This window comes from Bos indicus, chromosome X (genome assembly GCF_029378745.1).
Source record: "Bos indicus isolate NIAB-ARS_2022 breed Sahiwal x Tharparkar chromosome X, NIAB-ARS_B.indTharparkar_mat_pri_1.0, whole genome shotgun sequence".
NCBI lineage: Eukaryota > Metazoa > Chordata > Mammalia > Artiodactyla > Bovidae > Bos > Bos indicus.
The window spans coordinates 38,235,483-38,254,245 of NC_091789.1; the positions used below are offsets into that span (position 1 = coordinate 38,235,483).

Consider the following 18,763-nt stretch of genomic DNA (forward strand, 5'->3'; position numbering starts at 1 on the left):
CTGCACGATTGAGACTGTGTAATAGGGGGTGTGGATCTAGGGAGCTAGCCCCCTGTCCAGCGTTTGGCATAGTTACGGGGCCCCGCAGGACTCTGCAAGTGTCGTGTGGGTGGCTGTTGTTTACCGGCCTCAGTCCCCGGCTGCATTGTCTTTCTGGGATCCATCTTTTCAAGTCTGCAAACAGCCCTTGCCCGTGTGAACCTTTCGACTGGGGAGGACTTGGGTTCTGTCCTGCCGCCGGAGTCTGCAATCTTTGGGGGAGGGCTCCAGCAGAAGCAGTCCTTGGCGAACCAGGGGAAGCGGGAAGTCACGGGGCGCTTAGGCTGCGTCCATGAGCTTTGACTCCGCAGGTGCGGGTGTAGATTTCGCCTCTTGCGACTCCGAGGCCGAGGCCGGAGGCCCGGAGACCAGCCCTTCTGACGCGGCCGATCGGGGTGGGAGGGGAGGACCGGGGGCGAGATTAGCGGCGGGGGGACCCGCTCCGGCCCGCCGGGCTGGGCTGCCTGGAGCCGGGGGGTGGCGCCCGCCCCCCGGGCCGAGGGTCGCGGGGCCGCCGCGGGAGTGGCGGCTCTGGGCCGGCGATCGGGCGGGAGGCGCTGGGCCCGCCCCGCCGGCAACCCCACCGACTTCCTCCGCAGCGGGCGCTGGCCGAGCCAGAGGGAAGGCAGGCACCATGAGCGCGGGAGACACCGTCTGCATGGGTTGGCTGGTCAAGTCGCCCCCCGAGAGGAAGCTGCAGCGCTACGTGAGTAGGGGGAGTCGCCCCGCGCCCTCTGGGGGTCCCGGGGCCCTTCCGCCCGCGGGGGATCCCCGGGATCCTCCCCACCCCCGACGCTCCGGCGGCGGGCGAGGCAGGCGGCCGGCAAAGCGAGATCGCACGTCGAGGAGGCGAGCGCCGACCCCGGTCTCGGTGCGGGACCTCCCGAAAGAGCGTCCCGGTCTCCGGGGCCGCGGCGGCGATGGGCCGCGAGCCCCATCCTTCCGCATAACTGTCATCGGACACCGCCGCCCTTGCGGTCTTCCCCAGGCTGTTCCTTCTTAGCTCTTTTCTTCGGACGCCCCTCTTTGCTGGTACCTATGGGCACCGCGGGCTTTCGGTAGGAGGAGACACGGGGAGCTCTGGAGACCTCCCCTTCCTACGCATCCCATCACCATCTTAAATGGACGACCCCCGGCTCGAAATTTCTTCTCTCCAGCCGCGTCGGCAGGACAAGGTCTTTGCAACGTACACTTGCTCAGACCCTTTCTCCGCTGAGCCAGGAGCAGACTCGTGTCCGTCTCTTAGAGGCATTTTCTCGTTACAGCCATAGATCTAGATTTTTTTCCCCCTGATTTACGACCAGTGTTTACCTTCGTCATTCTTTTGGGGTCCACCAGTCCCTAAACACGAGGTCCAATATTTCTCGGGCTCTGAAGCACTCAACAGCTTTGCTAAGGGTGCAGCTGCTTGGAAAACTCACTGACGTTCAAAGGTGGGGAGGTGGTGATGGTCTACGACAGACCCGGCCTTACAAAGCCAGCTCGAGGCAGGTTTCCTCTCTGCCCTTCGACATACGAGCCATTTTAAAACTTTACTGGAGAGTGTCCGACGCTGCAGGAAGCTGGCGAACCTGCAGACCAAAGTTCGTGGAAGGTTGTTGGCTAGGACTGGTGTATATCTTGTCCTGACGAGACTGGCTTAGGAAAGTTGATTAGCCCCTCGTCCACTTGGGGAAAGCCATGAGTGTCTACACCTGTTATCACATGTGTTTCCTTCTCGGGAGGTCCAATGGAGGTGTGGCAGGTGTGGACTTTGCACAGGTTAGTGTGTGGGGCGTGTGCTCGGGTGGTGGTGGAGGAGACTTAGGACGCGAGACTGCCTCAGTGGCATCCTCCAAACACTCCAAGATCAGAAAGGGTAATTTTTTCTAATGAGGGACATAGTCGTTTAGACAGGCTTTGATGCTTTTTGGTTGAAAGCCATCTCCGGAACACACGCCGAAGTTAAGTTTCTCTCTCTAAGCTCTGCAAGAATCTCCTGTGGCCACTGGGTGGCGATCATGCGTCAGGGCCGCGAGGCAACGCGACGCTATCACTCAGCCGCTGTTGGTTCAGATCTTATAAGGAGTATTCATTCCTTCTTTCTTTTAATTGAGCACCAACTCTGAACTAGGCCCTGTGTCATCGAGAAAAAAAGACTTGCTCCCTGTCCTCCAGAAGTCCACACCGTGACATTTGTAACACAGCGACATAAAAAAGCCGGCTACTAGCACAAACAAGGCAATAACTCAGTTCTTACATGGCCAGAGCAAGTAGTACTCTGTTCATGTTTCTTAAATAACTAACAGAAGCTGAGTCTGTTTTTAGGTTAGTCTTTCAGTGCAAGCTAAGCTGGTGTTTCATCCTCTTGAATCCATGAGCCGAGTTAGTTTTGTGACTGCTCTTTTAAATTTAAAATTTAACTGTAGTTGATTTATAGTATTGTGTTACTTTCAGCTATACAGCTATAGAGTTTTTCCATGATAGGTTATTGCAGGATATGGAATATAGTTCCCGATGCTACACAGTAGGACCTTGCTGTTTATCTGTTTTATTCATATTAGTGTGTGTCTAATTCCCAACTCTTAATTTATCCCCCACTTTCCCCTTTGGTAACCATGTTTCTTTTCTGTGTCTGTGAATAGATATTATGTCTACATATTTCAAAAATTAAAAAGTATATATATTTAAGACATACATGGAGAAATCTCACTCTCCCCTCTGTCATCATCCATCTTAATTGCCCTTAGCCCTCAAGTAACCATTTTTTTCTTAGTTTGTTCCTTCACCTGTCCAATATTTATTTATATAAATACAAGGACATATGTACATAGCTCCTTATTTTCCCCTTTCTTGCACAAAAGGTACCTTAGTATATATTCCATTCTACGTTGTCTATTCATTTAAGAAGACAAATAGATGGCTAACAGGCACATGAAAATAGGCTCAACCACTGATTGTCAGGGAAATGCAAACCAAAAGCACAGGTGAGCTAGCCCCTCACACCTATCAGAATGGCTGTTAGAAAGATAAGAGTTAACAAATGCTGGCAAAGATGTTGGAGAAAAGGGAACCCTCCTACACTGTTGGTGGGACTGTAAATTGGCACATACACTATGAAAAACAGTACAGACGTTCCTCAAAAAATAAAAACAGAGCTACCATATGATCTACCAACTCCATTTCTGGGTATTTATCCAAAGGAAACAAAATCACTGACTCACAAAGGTATCTGCACCCCCATATCCACTGAAGCATTATTTATAATAGGTAAGGTAAGCCACCTAAGTACCCATCAGCATATGAATAGTTAAAGAAGTGTTGGTTGCTCAGTCGTGTCGACTCTGCGACCCCATGGACTGTAGCCAGCCAGGCTCCTCTGTCCATGGGATTCTCCAGGCAAGAACACTGGAGTGGATTGCCATTTCCTTCTCCAGGGAGGTAAAGACCCATCTTTATCTACCCATATATATACAGTGGGATATTCTTCAGCCATCCAAAATAAGGACATCTTGCCATTGGCAACAACATGGATGGAACTTGAGGGCATTATACGAAGTGAATTAAGTCTGACAGAGAAAGATAAATACCAGGTGATCTCAATTTCATGTAAACTCTTCAAAATTGAACTCAGAGATACAGAGAACAGCTTGGTGGTTGCCAGAGGCAGGGGAAGGAGGGTGGATGGGTGACATGGGTGAAGGTGCTCTAAAGGTACAGACTTATAGTTATAAAATAAATAGATCTGAGGATATTAATATACAGCATGGCAACTGTGGCCAGTAATACTGAAATGTGGATTTGAAAGTTGGGAAAAGAGTCGATCTTGAAAATTCTCAAAAAAAAAATGTTACTCTAGGATTCTGTCCATGTCAGTGACGAGAGATCTTCATTACTTTTGATAGCTGTGTAGTATCTTGATGTGTGGCCATACCACGTTTATTCAGCCACTTCCCTATTTTGGACCCCTGAGTTGTTTCCCCTCTTGATGTGTACAGCCATGGCCACAACTAGTAACAATGTCCAGGTGATGCTTTCCTTTTTGTGCAGGTACACCTGGATGATTTCCAGAGCTGGGATTGCTGGGCCTGTGAATCTAGAATCCATAGATATTAACGAATGTTCCATTTTGCATTCCTTCCAGCAGTGTCAATACTGCTTGGCCAACAGCACGTGATGTTAAACTTGGACATTTTTTGCCACCTGATAGGTGAGAAATGGTGTTTCAGTGTCATTTGAATTGGCAGTTCTTTTATGTGGAGGGAAGTTGAACATGTCTTGACATGTGTGTGCCTTGTCCCTGTTGGTCTTTTTAGCTGCAATTTCTGGGAGATGATTAGTCCTTTGGGAGAAGAGATGTGTATACTTTTCCCCAGTTTATCACTTGTATTTTGACTCTGCTTCTGGTGCTTGTATGGTTTTGTTTTTGTTTGTATTTCGTTTTATATGATCATTTCCCCCCTGAGTGTTTGGGTTTATTGAGGCATTGGGGTCTACGGGGGAGACGCAGGTACTTGCAGGTCAGGTTAGGCATCAGCCTTGGGGGATGATGATGCTGGCAGGTGGCCAGGGGTGGGATTTGCATCACCTGGATTGACTTGAAAGTGTGACCCTCAGCTCCCTCCTGCCAAAGCCTGGGGCTCCAACTTGCTTGCCCAGCAGGGGTGATCGCCTCTGTACTGGGCATGGCCTTGTGCTGGGGCAGTGAGTTCGTACATTTCTCCTCCTTCAGGCAAGGCCCACAGCCCTTCTTCCCCAGAAATGTCATCAGCTCAGTGTTTGGGACACTTGGGTGCTGGGTCTGAGCTGCTGAGCAGAAGCAAACAGGAGCCCTGGTTTGTGTTTTATTTTTTATATTTCGATTCAGGATCCTTTTGGAGTTTACCTTGGTGCAGATGTAAAAAACAAATCTGATGTTATTGTTTTCCAAGTCGCTGTACAATTCTGCCAACACAAAATTATTTAAAAAATTTGTCTGTATCCCTACTGATGTCAAATACTGCCCTTCCTTATCATAGATGAAATTCCTATATTTCATTCTGGTTCAATTTCTGGATTTTCTGTTATCTTCTATTGTATCTCTGTCAACTCATGTGCCATTATTATGCTCTTTTCATTAGAGAGGTTTTACAATTGACTTGAATACTGATATGGCTGCTGCTGCTTAGTCATATCTGACTCTTTGTGACCCCATGGATTGCAGCCCACCAAGCTCCTCTGTCCATGGGACTCTAAGCAAGATGACTAGAGTGGGTTGCCTTGCCCTCCTCCAGGGGATCTTCCCCACCCAGGGATAGAACCCGGGTCTCCTGCATTGCAGGCAGATTCTTTACCACCAAGCCACCAGGAAAGCCTCCACTGATATGGCTAGTCCCCCTTTATTGTTGGTGGGTTTTTTTTGTTGTTGTTGGAGTTTTTAGAGTTAGTTTGGCTAGTTTTGATTTTATTTTGCCACATGAACTTGAGAATTGGCTTGCTTACTTTCAAAAGAAAATCTGTTATTATTGGAAAGGAGGGTTATTTTAGATTTTTAAATTAACTTAGAGAGAACTGACATTATGGTGTTGAGCCTTTCTATCCAATAACAAAATATGTCTTTCCAGTTGTTCAAGTCAGCTTTTATGTCTTAGAAGAGTATTTCCAGGTTTTTCTCACATAGGTCTTTGCACACTTCTTATTAGTCTTCTGTCTATTTGGGGTTTCTGTGTGTGTTGTTTTTTCACCTTTGTTGTTACTGTGGACGGGGCTTTCTCCATTATGTCTACTCACTGTTGTTTGTATCTGTAGGGCTGTTAGATTCTATCTTCACCTGCATTCCTTAGAAAACACAACTTGAGCCAAAGCTTATTTGCCAAGGCTCTGTTGGGGTTGTAATCTCTGTGTGGTGAGAGTGATGGAAAAAGGAAAGGAAGGAAATAAAATACAAAATAGTGTGTTACTGAATTGGCTGCAGTTTCATGAGAAAACACACCCACTGGTTGGGTCAGTTGGATGGACTTGGACAGGCTGTATAGAATCAGTTTGTCTTTGAGACGGTCTTTTGCAACAAAGAAGGAAGATGAATGTATCTCCCAGTTCGGTTATGGCGCCTGTCTCTCAGTGTCTTTCTGGGCAACCACTGGGAAAGCGAATGTTTTGTGGCCCGGTGTCTAATCTGAATCCAGGAATGGTGGAAGGCTCTGGACTATTTGAGGGTTCATTGGGTCAGACCTGGGCACGGTGGGGAAGGACTCTCAGCACAGGCCACAGCTCCACATAAAGCGAGCAGCCAGGCCCGGAAGGCAGGTGGGGCCAAGTTCAGCTGGAAATGCACAGAATTTGGTCCAATATAATTTCAACATATTAATATTCTATCCTCTTACCTTTGATTTATCTTATTTTTTTGTAGTAGTTTTTCAGTTGATTTTTCTTTGGGGATGTCCTATGTAGACAGTCATGTCATCCGAAATAGAATTTTACCACTTCTGTTTTCAATTCTTATGTATCTCATTTTTTTTCCCTTTTGTCCAAATGTGTTGAGTAACACTCCAATGTGAAAAAGTAGTATTGACAATGGGCAAGCCTATTTTGATCTACAGTGCAGCCAAAAAAAAACAAGCAAGTCAAGATCAGTGTTTTTCTATTAAGAAAGATACTGGAACTTTATACCAATTGAACAACAAATCCTCATTTCCTTTTACCCCTGTTCCCTGGGGGCCACCATCATACTCTCTGCATCTAAGAGTTTGACTATTTTAGGGACCTTTTCTTAAAAGTGGAATCATGCAGTATTTGTTCTTCCGTGCTTGACTTATCTCACTTAGCATAATGTCCTCCAGGTTTATCCATGTTGTCACAGATAGCAAGATTCCTCACTTTTTAATAGCTGGTAATATTCCATTTTATGGACATAACACATTTTCTTTAGCCATGCATCCATCAGTGAATATACTTAGATTGTTTCTGTGTCTTGGCTATTATAAACAATGTTCTGATGAACATGGAAGCACAGATATCTCTTTGAGATCCCGATTTGAATTCTTTTGAGCATATATCCAGAAGTAGGATTGCTGGCCCCTTTTGGTATAAAGTGTTAGTTGTGTCTGACTCTTTATGACCCCACATACTGTAGCCTGCCAGGCTTCTCTGTCCATGGAATTCTCCAGGCAAAAATACTGGAGTGGGTTTCCATGCCCTTCTCCAGGGGATCTTATTGACCCAGGGATCAAACCCAGGTCTCCTGCATTGCAGGCAGATTCTTTACTGTCTGAATCACCAGAGTATAGAGTCTCAATTATACAAGATAAATTGTTTCTAGAGATTGACTGTACAGCATAATGGCTATAGCCAACAATATTGTATTACGCACTTGAAAGTTGTGAGAAGGTTAGATCTCATGTACGTGTTCTTAGTGCACACACATTCACACACACACAAAGGAACACATGGAAACTTTGGGAGGTAATGGATCGATTACTTTGTGGTGATGGTTTCACAGGTGTCTACATATGCCAAATTCATCAAATTGTACACGTTATATACAGTTCTTTGTGTGTCAATTATACTTCAATAAAGCTGTTTGTTAAAAAAGGAATGTATTGACTTTTGGGCTAGGAGAATATATTTTCTTCCTGTGAAATATTCCACAATTCCTGTATTAATCAGTTTTTTTTCCATCAAAAGTCATTTTTGGATTTTATTAAGAAGTTTTTCAGTTTTTCTAGTGATGGTCACATGACTTTTTCATTAAATCTAGCAAAGCAATGAATTCTATTAATAGATCATCTAATATTAAACCACTTTTACATTTCTGGAAAAAGTACCAGCTGGACAAGGTATAATTTTATTGTGTTGTTGGATTATTCATACTAATACTGGTTTGGCCAAAAAGTTCACTCAGGGTTTGAAACCCAGACAAACTTTTTGGCCAACCAAATATTTTATATTGTATATTTGTATCAATATTCATGAGAGAGACTGGTCTTTGGCTTTAAATTTGGCTTTATTTATTTCTGTACAATCTTTAGCAGATTTTGGCATACATGTTATACTTGGCTCATAAAAAAATTTGGAAGTTTGCCATATTCTAGAATATTTTAAGTAGAGTTGGAATTAACAGCCCTTTACAATTTTGGCAGAATCCCCCTCTAAGCTATATCTGGTGCTTTTTTGGTGTGTTTAGATCTTTGTCAACTCTGTTTCTTTTATGGAAATTGATTTGTTTAGTCTATCTTTCCCTGAGTCAGTTATGTAAATTATACTCTTCCTGGAAAAGTATCTGTTTCATTCTGGCCATCAAATTCATCACATATAATTTTATACAATGTTCTTATGATTTTTACAATTTGTTTTTCCTCTTCCCAGAGATATTGCTTTCTTGTCATTGTGAGTTTGGGCTCTGTTCCCTTTTCCCCTGTTGGTTAGGTTACTTGGTGTGTTCTGTTTTATCAAGTTTTGTTTTAGCACTGAATCAGTGTTTTGCTTACTATTAGTTCTACTTTTTAATTTTTATAGCTCTGTAATTTCTCCTTTTCTATTTATTATTCCTTCATTCAATTTCAGTGCATTTTAGAAATGAGGAAACTTGGATGGACCACATACTCCTTGTAGATGTGGTACCAGTCAAGGTTTTACTTTGCAAGCACCAGAAGCTGATCCTGACTGATTTCAGCAGAAAAAGAGCTTATCAGAATGATATTGGGTCTCTGACAGACATGCTGAGAGGGCTGGATAACCAGTTTTGAGGTTAAACAACCAGGAAAAAACACCCCAAACCACAACTCAGAGCTAGTTCTAGTGAGAAACCCGCTGTCACTACTGCCTACCTGCTCCTTCCCTCTCGTGTCAAAGACAGCGGGTATCTGACAGGCTGAGTGAGGCCACTGAGCTGGAGTTCACCACCACCAGCAAACCCTACAGAAAATAGTAAGGAGAAGAAAGGAGAAAGACCATGACTTAGCTGGGCTTCCCTGGTGGCTCAGACGGTAAAGCGTCTTCCTGCAATGTGGGAGACCTGGGTTGGATCCCTGGGTTGGGAAGATCCCCTGGAGAAGAAAATGGCCACCCACTCCAGTACTCTTGCCTAGAAAATTCCATGGATGGAGGAGCCTGGTGGGCTACAGTCCATGGGGTCACTAAGAGTTGGACATGACTGAGTGACTTCACTTTCTTTCTTTAGCTGATAAAGGTGTTTTTGCCTGGTGAGGTGACTGGAACCTTCTTTTTCGAGGACTCTTGACTCCTTGGCGGCCCTTCCAATGGCACTGGGGAGATTAGAGCAGTTAGAAGCAGCTCAACACTGTCAAGTGTCCCATTCCAATGCTCTGGGTCCAGTCTCTCCTAAATGTGGTCGTGATTTCACATAGAAGACCTGCTGGAATCCCTGGACACCTTGCAGCATTAGACTCAGGTTGGTTCTGGGGGATTTCAACTCACACACGTAAGCTAGAAGAGAGTTGAGTTTCCCAGACCTGCTTTGCCCAACGATTTAAGTCTTGGAGTTGGTCAGCTTTTTGCACATTGAGAAGTAGACACCTGCATTGGAGTACTGGGCACATTGGGTTCAGGGAACTATTACTCGATGAGGATTTAATTAGGGGGCTCACAGATTGCGTTGGGGTCTGCAGCAGCGATCTTGAGGTTGAACTGGCAGGGGAGACAGCTGGAAGGGAAACTGGAACAGAAAGGCTATTTGTAGGAGTGCAGCAGAAAGTAAGAACATGCGAATGATTCTAGAGAAATAACCAATGTCAGGTGTCAACTGCTTAATGAAAACATTCAGGAGAGACAGGTTGTTGAGCAGGGCGGTCGGCAGGCCAGGCCACATTGCAGTTCTGTAAACTTCAGTGACTGGCAAGTGTATCAGCGGTGATCTCATGACACACTGGCCACATTTTTTGAGCGATCACGTGTTGTTTGGACACTTTACCAACAGGAAACTGGTTACATAACACTCTTCCCAAAGAGGTGTGTGACAGCTCCGACTGGACAGTCTGCCCACTGTTGTTACCTGGTGAGATTACGTGGAACACACACTTGCTCTCACTGACTTGGGTTCCTCTCAGGCACTTGAGTATGGCTGGTGGATGCTGCTGATCCTTCCATATTCTTGGGCCACAGACCCGCCTCCTCTGAGCTGCTCCCAGGACAGAGTGTGCTCCTGGAATCAAAGCCTCAGGCCGAGAGGAGCCAGGCGCCCCTTCCCCTGCTGGAGGCTGCAGGTCCCCCTGGTTCAGGGCTGGCGGCCACCACACTGCTGACTCATGCCGGCTTCCTGTCGAGGGAACCACATTTTCCTCTGTGCTTTTGCTGAGCTCTCTCTCTCTCTTCTAGCCTCTACGTGTGCTGTTGATGTTTTGCTTTGTCAAGGCCTAGGGACTGGGCCTTTCCTTTCTTTCTGGTGAATTTCCCCTTTCTGATCACTGTGGAGCCTTCAGGCCAATCTGTCCAGATCTTTGTAGTCCTGATTACATCATAGAGGCCATGCAGGAGGGAGCGTGGGACTACAGACCTTAGTTTGGGGGCAGGTCTTTGAGTTTGAGAGCTTCCCAGGTGGACTCAGTGGCAAAAAAATCCACACGCCAGTGTGGGGTACGTGGGTTCGGTCCCTGGGTGGGGAAAATCCCCCTGAAGGAGGAAATGGCAACCCATGCCAGGATTCTTGCCTGAAGAATCCCATGGATCGAGGAGCCAGGTAGGCTATAGCCCAGGGTGTCACAAAGAGTTGGACACAACTGAGCACGACCACTTGGAGTCACAGAGTCGCAGGGAATGTGTCAGGACCTGAGAGGGAAGAGGATGGGGAGATGGAGGACCTGGTTGCTGAAGGCAACAAAGAGGGAAACATTTCAGTGATTTGCAAGAATCAAGTGACACCCACCTCCAGACCTGGGCCTAACAGAGAAGGAGATATGGCCAAGTGGCAAAATGATATCAGAATAAGGCCCAGAGGGGCCTTTCAAGGAGTTTGGCTTGTCGCTGTTGATGAGCTGCTTGGATGATGTCTTCAAAGGAAAAGCCCAGCTAACTCTCTGCACAGGTCCTTCTCCAGTTAGAAGTTCCCACGTGCTCAGAACCTGGAGTGAGAGTGGAGAAATCAGGCTATTGTCACCCCTTGTCTTTTTTTTTTTTCATTCGAAGCTCGCTTCTGATTCACCTCCCTGATTATGGACCACCTAGCTCTCGATAGTAACAGGTCAACACTCACATACGTCTTTATTTTCTGAGAGCCTCGTATCATGAATCCATCCCAAATCTCAACAGAGCTCCTGGCCTTCGGAGGCAGTATTCGTCTACTTCCACATGGAAGGGGATCATATCTGCTTGTCTTTTTGTGACTTAACGCCTGCAGGTCCTGTTTGAGGGATTGCTCTTGGCCGCTAGACACCTTTTGGCTTTGACTTTAGGCATCCACAAGGGTCAGGGAATTCAAATGCCCCACTGCTTACACAGGAGACGAAGGACTCAACACAGAGACCCTCCAACAGGAATACACCTGGAATGTTCCAGGAGCAATGAGCTGGGCTGGAACCCAGGGAGTGAGCAAAGAGCAGTTGGGGTTAGACAGGTGATGGGAGAGGGTGGGGGGCTGGTGTCAGGTCTTAGAGGGTCTAAGAAGAGGCCTGGGACTTTTCCTCTCAGTGAGGAAGGAAAACCTTATGTGGGTTCCGAGCATAGAAACCATGTGATTGGATGTGCATTGTAACGGTCAGTCTGGCAGCCAGTTGACAGTTGACTGTAGGGACAGAGCCGAAGCAGATGATGCTGGCTTGTTTGACATCTGGCAATGATATTCCTGTACTAGTTCAACATAAAAGGTGGAAAGAAAATGGCGAAAAATACTTTTTTTATAAACTTCTGTTTCCTGTCAGGGATCAAAGTCCGTTTCCTTCTGGCATGGAGCTCCCTGTGTTCTTGTCTGTCTCCCTCCAGTCAAGAGTCTCACGATGCATCCCACAGCACTGGTAACTCAGTTTCCTCTGCCTTCTTTCCACGTCAGAACCGTGCCTACCTTAGAGCTACACCCCAGCTAGGTTTTCTTGTGGGCTGCTTGGTCGTCCCATCTCAGGCCTCCTTTTCAGTGGCTGTTTCAGTTCATCACCACTAGTTCCTATTTCACAAGAAGCAAGTCTGTTACATTGTGGCTTTCAGGGCTGACAAGAAATCCGTGGTTTGGGGTCTTGGGCCCTGCGCATGGTGTAACTTAGAAATTAAACTGAAGTTTAAACTGTAATTTAACTCCACCCAAATTTTCACAGCAGAGAACTCTCACATGGCCTTGCCGGAAAGGAGCACCACTCTTCACAGTGTTACACCCTAAAATGTTGTTCTGGTCAATAGTATAAAGTAAATATGAAAGAAATGGATAATTACTTCTGAGACAGATGCTTGACTTCAAATGTTTTAATATTGGAGCACTTTTGAGCTTTAAAGAACAGCTCACTCTCATACTCTTTAAACTATTCGGGCACAGAAAAGATGCAAACTTCTTCATAACCTTGATAACAAATTCATAAAAATATAGATCAATCTCACTTCATAGAGACATGGCAAACAAATTCCAGATGTGTTGCATTTAAGTGGAAGACAATGAAATACAGTTTATACAAAAGAATGTTGTCGGATATCAATCTGATCTGGAGGTGGGGAAAACCTGTCTAAATATGTTAGAAAAACGATAAAGGAAAAGACAGATTTTTTGCTATTTGAGAATAAAACACTTCTCTTCATTCATTTCTTCAGCCCTCAACAAATATTTACTTAGCATCTCCTGTATGCCAAGCACGATTTTAGGCACTGATGCTTCAAAAACAATACAAATGTATAAGGCAGATGAGTTTATACCCATGACTTCTGTTAATAATCCTTGTCAGTCATTAGGGAAAGATCAGCATGGCAGTGGGAAAATGGGCAAATAAAAAAGGTCTACAAAGGGTTATGATGCATAAGAAATAATATAAAGCCTCATGAGACACCAGCCAAATACACATTTAAACAACAAGGTGCTCTTTTGCCTTGGACTGGTGTGACTGCCAGAGCGTTCAAAGAGATTTCTGAGGAAGAAAATGACATTTCTGAACACATGTTTATATAATTCCCCTCTGTGAAACTCATCAAAGAGTCCAAAAATCCATGTACACACAGCTATTTTTAAAATGGAGAACCAACAAAGACCTGCTGGACAGAACAGGGAACTCTGCTTAATGTTCTGTGGCAGCCTGGATGGGAGGGGAGTTTGGAGGAGAATGGATACATGTATATGGATGGCTGAGTCCTTGAACTGTTCACCTGTGTCTATTACAACATTGTTAATCAGCTAAAACCCAATATGAAAGAAAAACTGTTTTTTTTTAAAAGTCCAAAATAGAGCAGGAAAATCTAATCAACTCATGGAATAGACCTTAGATCAGTTAGACCTCTTATCTACCCCTGAAAAGGTACAGTTTTGACAAAATAGGAGAAAGATTTCTGAAGGATGCCCGTGAAAAATCCTTCACAGTGGCATGAGCTCCACCTGGACTCTCAGATGTCAGGAGCAGAGAGGGACCCTGTGGGGAAACAGAACTGAAGCCAGAGGCGTTGGGCAGTGGCTTGAGGTGCTCGCTTGAGACCGCTGCTTATCACTTCACCCCCAAATGTGACCACATCCTGATTGGTACGTGTGTGCCCAGGCTCCAGAAATGCCCTGGGTTCCAGCAGGGAGGAGGCCCAGAGGATTGGCCTTGAACTGTGAACAGTAAAGGGTTCTTCTTTCTATTGATGTATGTGCTTTCAGCCCAGCAAGTCTTTAACCCAGTTGAAAGCTAGGTTATTCCTTTCCTCTCTAGGTACCTGGGACAAGTCTGCAGGCAGGTGCCCTCTGCGAGCCCAGCTTCTCCTAGGCCTAGACAGGACCTTCGGTCAACAGTGGCATCCTCTGGGTTCCTGTGTGGAACAACTTGAGTCACAGTTTTGTGCTGACCAGAGGCTGGGAGGTGGATTTGGCAACTTCCTGCAGCCAGAACAGTGTTTTCAGCACATGAGTTGCCCTGTAACTATCCCTCTCGGGCTGTTAGCAGCCTACCAGCTGGCACCCGTCTCCTGCCCACCACCCTCTTTCTGTTGCCCCCCTGCACCCTGGCAACTGAGTCATGGGCGGCGTGCCTGTTCACAGCATCGACATCTTAACTTTTGAGGAATGAATGTGTGGCGTGGTTTTTCTCTGTAGCCTCAGGCTGTCATGTCCTGTTTTTAGAAAGCATTCTCAGAGGCTGGTGTTAGGTCAATGGCCACCTCTATTTTTTCAGTCCTGTTATTTCCTTATTTCAATATTTAAATACAAATAATTCCTTATTTAAATAGTTAAATTTAAACAAACCCTTATTCACACACTTAAATTTAAACATGACCTAATGTACATATTTAAATTTAATTGTGTCCTTTTTGAATATTTAAATTTAAATATGTCCTTATTCAATTATTTACATTTAAATATGTCCTTATTTAAACAGTTAAATTTAAATGTCCTTATTTAAACAGTTAAATTTAAATATGTCCTTATTTAAATATTTAATTCAGGCAGAATTTATTTTGATTACAGGTGGAATGAGCTAGAGATTCATCAACTGACTCAACAAGATGGACTGAGCTCACTCTCAGCACCAGGAGCCAGGGGGGTACATTTTAGAGAGATTTTCCTGCACATTAGACCTCAACTGTCTTACAGCTAATAACACAAGACACCAAGATTTCCAAATGCTTTCCACAATCCCATGTATTTCAGGAGCTCACATCCTAGCAAGAGCCCTGCCCTGTCTTCCTCCTTAAATGCAGGGGTGTCTCCATCCACATGGCAGAGATCCAGAACTCCTCTGCCTCTGTTGACAAGCCCTGGAAGCGGATCTCGTGGGCCAGACCATCTCCAGGACAATCACAGGAAGTTATTCCACGCCTGCGACAAGTCCCGGCTCTGTGTAGTGGCAGGCAGAAGGTTACAGGCCCATCAGGCTGAAGGGTCACAGCAATCCCTGGGCTGGTGGCGCTGAGCCAGGGCTGAGAGGAGCCCTGCTTAACCTGCTCCTGGAAATTCCCAACCCCCCGCCCTCGGGTCCCCTGGCTTTTGTGGGCCCCCTTGGCGAGGAAGTAGAAGGCGGAGACTGGGGCCCCCTTGAGTAAAGCACAGCAGAAAATAGAACATTAACCAGGACTTTGTTTCTTCGATGATGTTCACCTTCTGCAACACATAACCGCACCCCAAACTTCCTGAATGTTTTCAAGGTGAAACCACTGGGAAGAAACTGGGAGCTGGGCTTAAAGGAGCCGGGCTTGGGAAGCTACTGAAAGCCTCCAAGCTGTTACCAAAAACTTTCTTTCATCTCGGGGTCTGGGAGCATTTCCAAGATTCCCAGGGCCTTACATAGAGCAGTCAGGGATACAGTTGTTAGGTTTGAAAAACACTCACTAACATTTACTAAGTCTCTGTCAATAGTCACAAATGCAAAGAGAAACTTGTTCCAGTCAGAAGAACGGGGGATGAGGAAAGATGGAAATGAAGGAAATGAAAATGGAGAAGAAAGAAATGAAAAGGCAGTCAAGAGCATGTCTTAGTCCTGTTTCCTCTTCTGGACTCCAGAGAAGAGTACACTCCAGAGCTAGATCAAGGGAAATGGCTTTGACAGTTCCATATGACAGGACAGTCTGCAGAAAGCAGTCTAACATGTGACCTTGAGGTAACGTGCTCCATCACTCTGGTTCCACCCAAATCCCTCTCGCTGAAGTGCCAGGGGACCAGGAGCAGCTGGTGAAGGGTTAACAGGAGGAATCCTCATGTTGGAATAGATGCAATCCTGGGTCACCAACCAATGCAAGTAGGCATGTACCCTCCTCCAACTGTGGCTCTATTTTCCCTGTTCTTTAATTTCAACTAACTAGAATTCAGTCTCTTTTATTACATAGAGCCATGTCCTTGAAAGGGAGGGCTGTGAACAAGACCCTCCATCTCTCTGAGGACCAGCTTCTTTTTCTGGAAAATTAGCTGCCCCTTGACCACTTCACAGGATTATACATAAAAGCTGACAAACTTAGAAGGAAATGCCATCACTGCAAGCTCGTTGGCCCTTGTTCCACTCAGGGGACTCTGAGCACCTGCTCATCTCTGCCTCCCCTGTACCCGGCCCATTGCATAAATGTGTTTTCACCAGCCCATTGAGTATGGTTCCCCTGGATGCAGTGATTGAAATCAAGCATCTTATTTTGTGCTTTTGATGTGCCCCACTTCTTGAAGGTTTCCTTTTCTGTACATTCTTGACTTCTTTTGCATTGAACATCTTTTTGTCAACTGATTTAGAAACCTCCATCCCCAGGAGATTGTAAAGAAACAGGAGCTGCTGTAGGTTTCACGTCACAGACTTGCGTGTGTCTGTGTGTATAGACATGTGTGTGTGTTTCACTGTGGTTTCATCATAACACATAGATTCCGGTGACCACAACTGCAAGAAACAGAAAGATCTCTTCCAACACAAGGATTCCTCCTGTTAAGCTTTTCCAGCCAGCCATCCCCCGAGTCCATCACCTGGTCCAGCACGATGCACTGATTGTGTGTGTAGACTAAGACTATTAAAGATGCTGGAAGTACTTCAGGGACCAAGACAGAGGAGGCTCCTGCCATCACAGAGCACATGGGCTAGAATGGGCATAGGCCAGAGTCCCAGGGTGAGTTGGAGACCAGCTGATGGTCATTGGCCGGGTCTTGTTTCCTAGAGTTCCTTTCTTCTGCACATAACTTCTCATGCACCTCAAATGAGTTCCCCTTCCAACTGTGTACCTCTCTTTATGTGTAGTGGTGAGAAATGTTGAACTCTTTGCCCACTAGAGCAGGGCCTTGCCGCCCACAGATCCTTGGCAGCATCTTTCTGCGTGTCCCCCTCTAATCGAGGCACCTCCTGCAGCATGACAGATAAGGCCCGTGTGAGAGCAGCTCAGAAGCCCAACACGTGTAAGTAATCAGAACAGACTCAGATTTTGGAGTCTGAGCCCCAGATCCCGGAGCTCTGGACACTTCGGGCCAGGGCAGGCAGCATGGAGCCCATCCAGGGGTCCAAGGGGGAGGAAGCCCAAGCAGTTCCTTGACCAGCTGGAGTTGAAAACTGCTCTGGCTCAGATGACAGGGATAGTGAAGGATACAAACCCACAGCTCAAAGTGCAGCTTGATGGAGGTTTCATTCCCTCAGCCCGGGTTGGAAAGCCAGGCGATGCAGGCAGCTTGCTGACCGGTCCTGTGCACATGCAGAGGAAATGATTTCATAGCTTTGGGATTTCACCGCTGCAGAGGGGGCAGGGGGCCAATTCCGCTGAAACAAAGGGACAGTAATCACTTTGGCCAGAAAAGCAGTTTAAATCAAAGGTGTCTCTTTACAGCCTCAGAGACTCACAGGATGTTTCTCCGTTCATTTCAGTGTCTTTCAACAATGGATACAATCCAGACAAGCCACTTCAATTTTATTGAAGTGAATTCTGGAGTCACAGAAGTGAAGCTTGCTCTAACCCAGCCAGGTTTATTTCATTGTGCAAATAGAATCGAGTGCAGGAATAAAGTGCTCAGACTTCGAACTTTTGTCTATGGTAACCTCAATCTCAAGAGCTTCTTTTATTAGCTGAGAAAAGCTCATGTTAGGCATGTGTAGCTGACACCCCAATTTACTCTTGAACAACATACTGCCATATCTGTGTGTTGCATTTGCAAATGCTCCAAATGTGGAGCATTTGCTGTATTTGAGTTAAAAGGCTCCGACTGCACCTTGCCTGACTGCTGAGACCTTGTCTGTCTGATTCCCCATCACAACTCGAGTTCCTTGTACATAAATATGTGATGAATGAATGCTGGCAATGAGGTTTGTTATGAAACCACAAAGCTAGTCATGTTTCTCAAGACTAGTGTTTTAAACCTAGGTCCAGGGCACCCTGAAATCATGTATGAAATTCATTAACTCAGCAAGTATGAGCAACTCTTCTGTGCCACGTAGCAGAGGTTAATGCAGTAATCAAGACAACAAGGCCTCTGTAGGGGACTGGAGATTGGCGTGGGGGCCAGACACCCATCCTCAAACAGACAGGAAAGAGAAATAGTAGGTATTGAAAGTAGTGTGTTTGGAACTAAGGTGTAAAGTAATGTGCAGCCACTTGGACTTGAATGATCAGAGAAGGTTGCTCTGAGATGATGACAATTAAGTTATGGTTTCAGCAACGGGAAGCTGAAATCTGAATGACAGGCATGCAGATAATCTGGTGAAAGACTATATTGAGAAGAAGGACCAGGGAGGGCAAAGGCCCCAAGGTGGGAATGAGATTTGACCTGTTCAGGAACAGCAGAAGGAACAGTGTGAAATAACCCAAGAGTGGTGGAGCTGAAGAGGGAGAGGAGTGTAGGGCTAGGTCCAGGAGGAGGCTCCAGGCCAGCTTCAAGGGGGTTGATATTATTATAAGGTTTAGAGGGCCTTTGGAAAGGGCATATTGAGGGAGCCACATGAGTGGATTGATGTTTTTAAAGACCATTGAGTTCTGTGTTGAGAATGAATTTCTGGGGGGCCTAGGACCAGGGCAGCTGTAGCAGGGTAACATGGAGAGGTGAAAGTACAGTCAGCAGGCCATGCACACAGTTTGGATGTGAAAAGTGAAGCAAGGGCCCCACTGAGAAATGCTACTAGGTGAGGCCAGCGAGGGAAAGCATGGCAATTAAATGAAGGAAGGCCATCCAGAACAGTGTGTGCATGTGTGTCTGAGTGTGTGTGTG

General features: G+C 45.9%; 1 protein-coding gene across 2 annotated transcripts in view; it reads left to right on the forward strand.

The window, feature by feature from the left end:
* The first annotated feature begins 521 nt into the window (after window positions 1-521).
* Window positions 522-18,763, forward strand: part of GAB3 (GRB2 associated binding protein 3) — an 86,284-nt gene continuing 68,042 nt past the window's right edge. Inside the window, exon 1 of one of the 2 annotated variants that reach the window (XM_070784646.1) lies at window positions 522-745. In XM_070784646.1, coding sequence (XP_070640747.1) covers window positions 674-745 — 72 coding nt within the window. In that variant the 5' untranslated portion in view covers window positions 522-673. The remainder of the gene's footprint in view (window positions 746-18,763) is intronic. The other variant, XM_070784645.1, reaches the window with a different exon arrangement.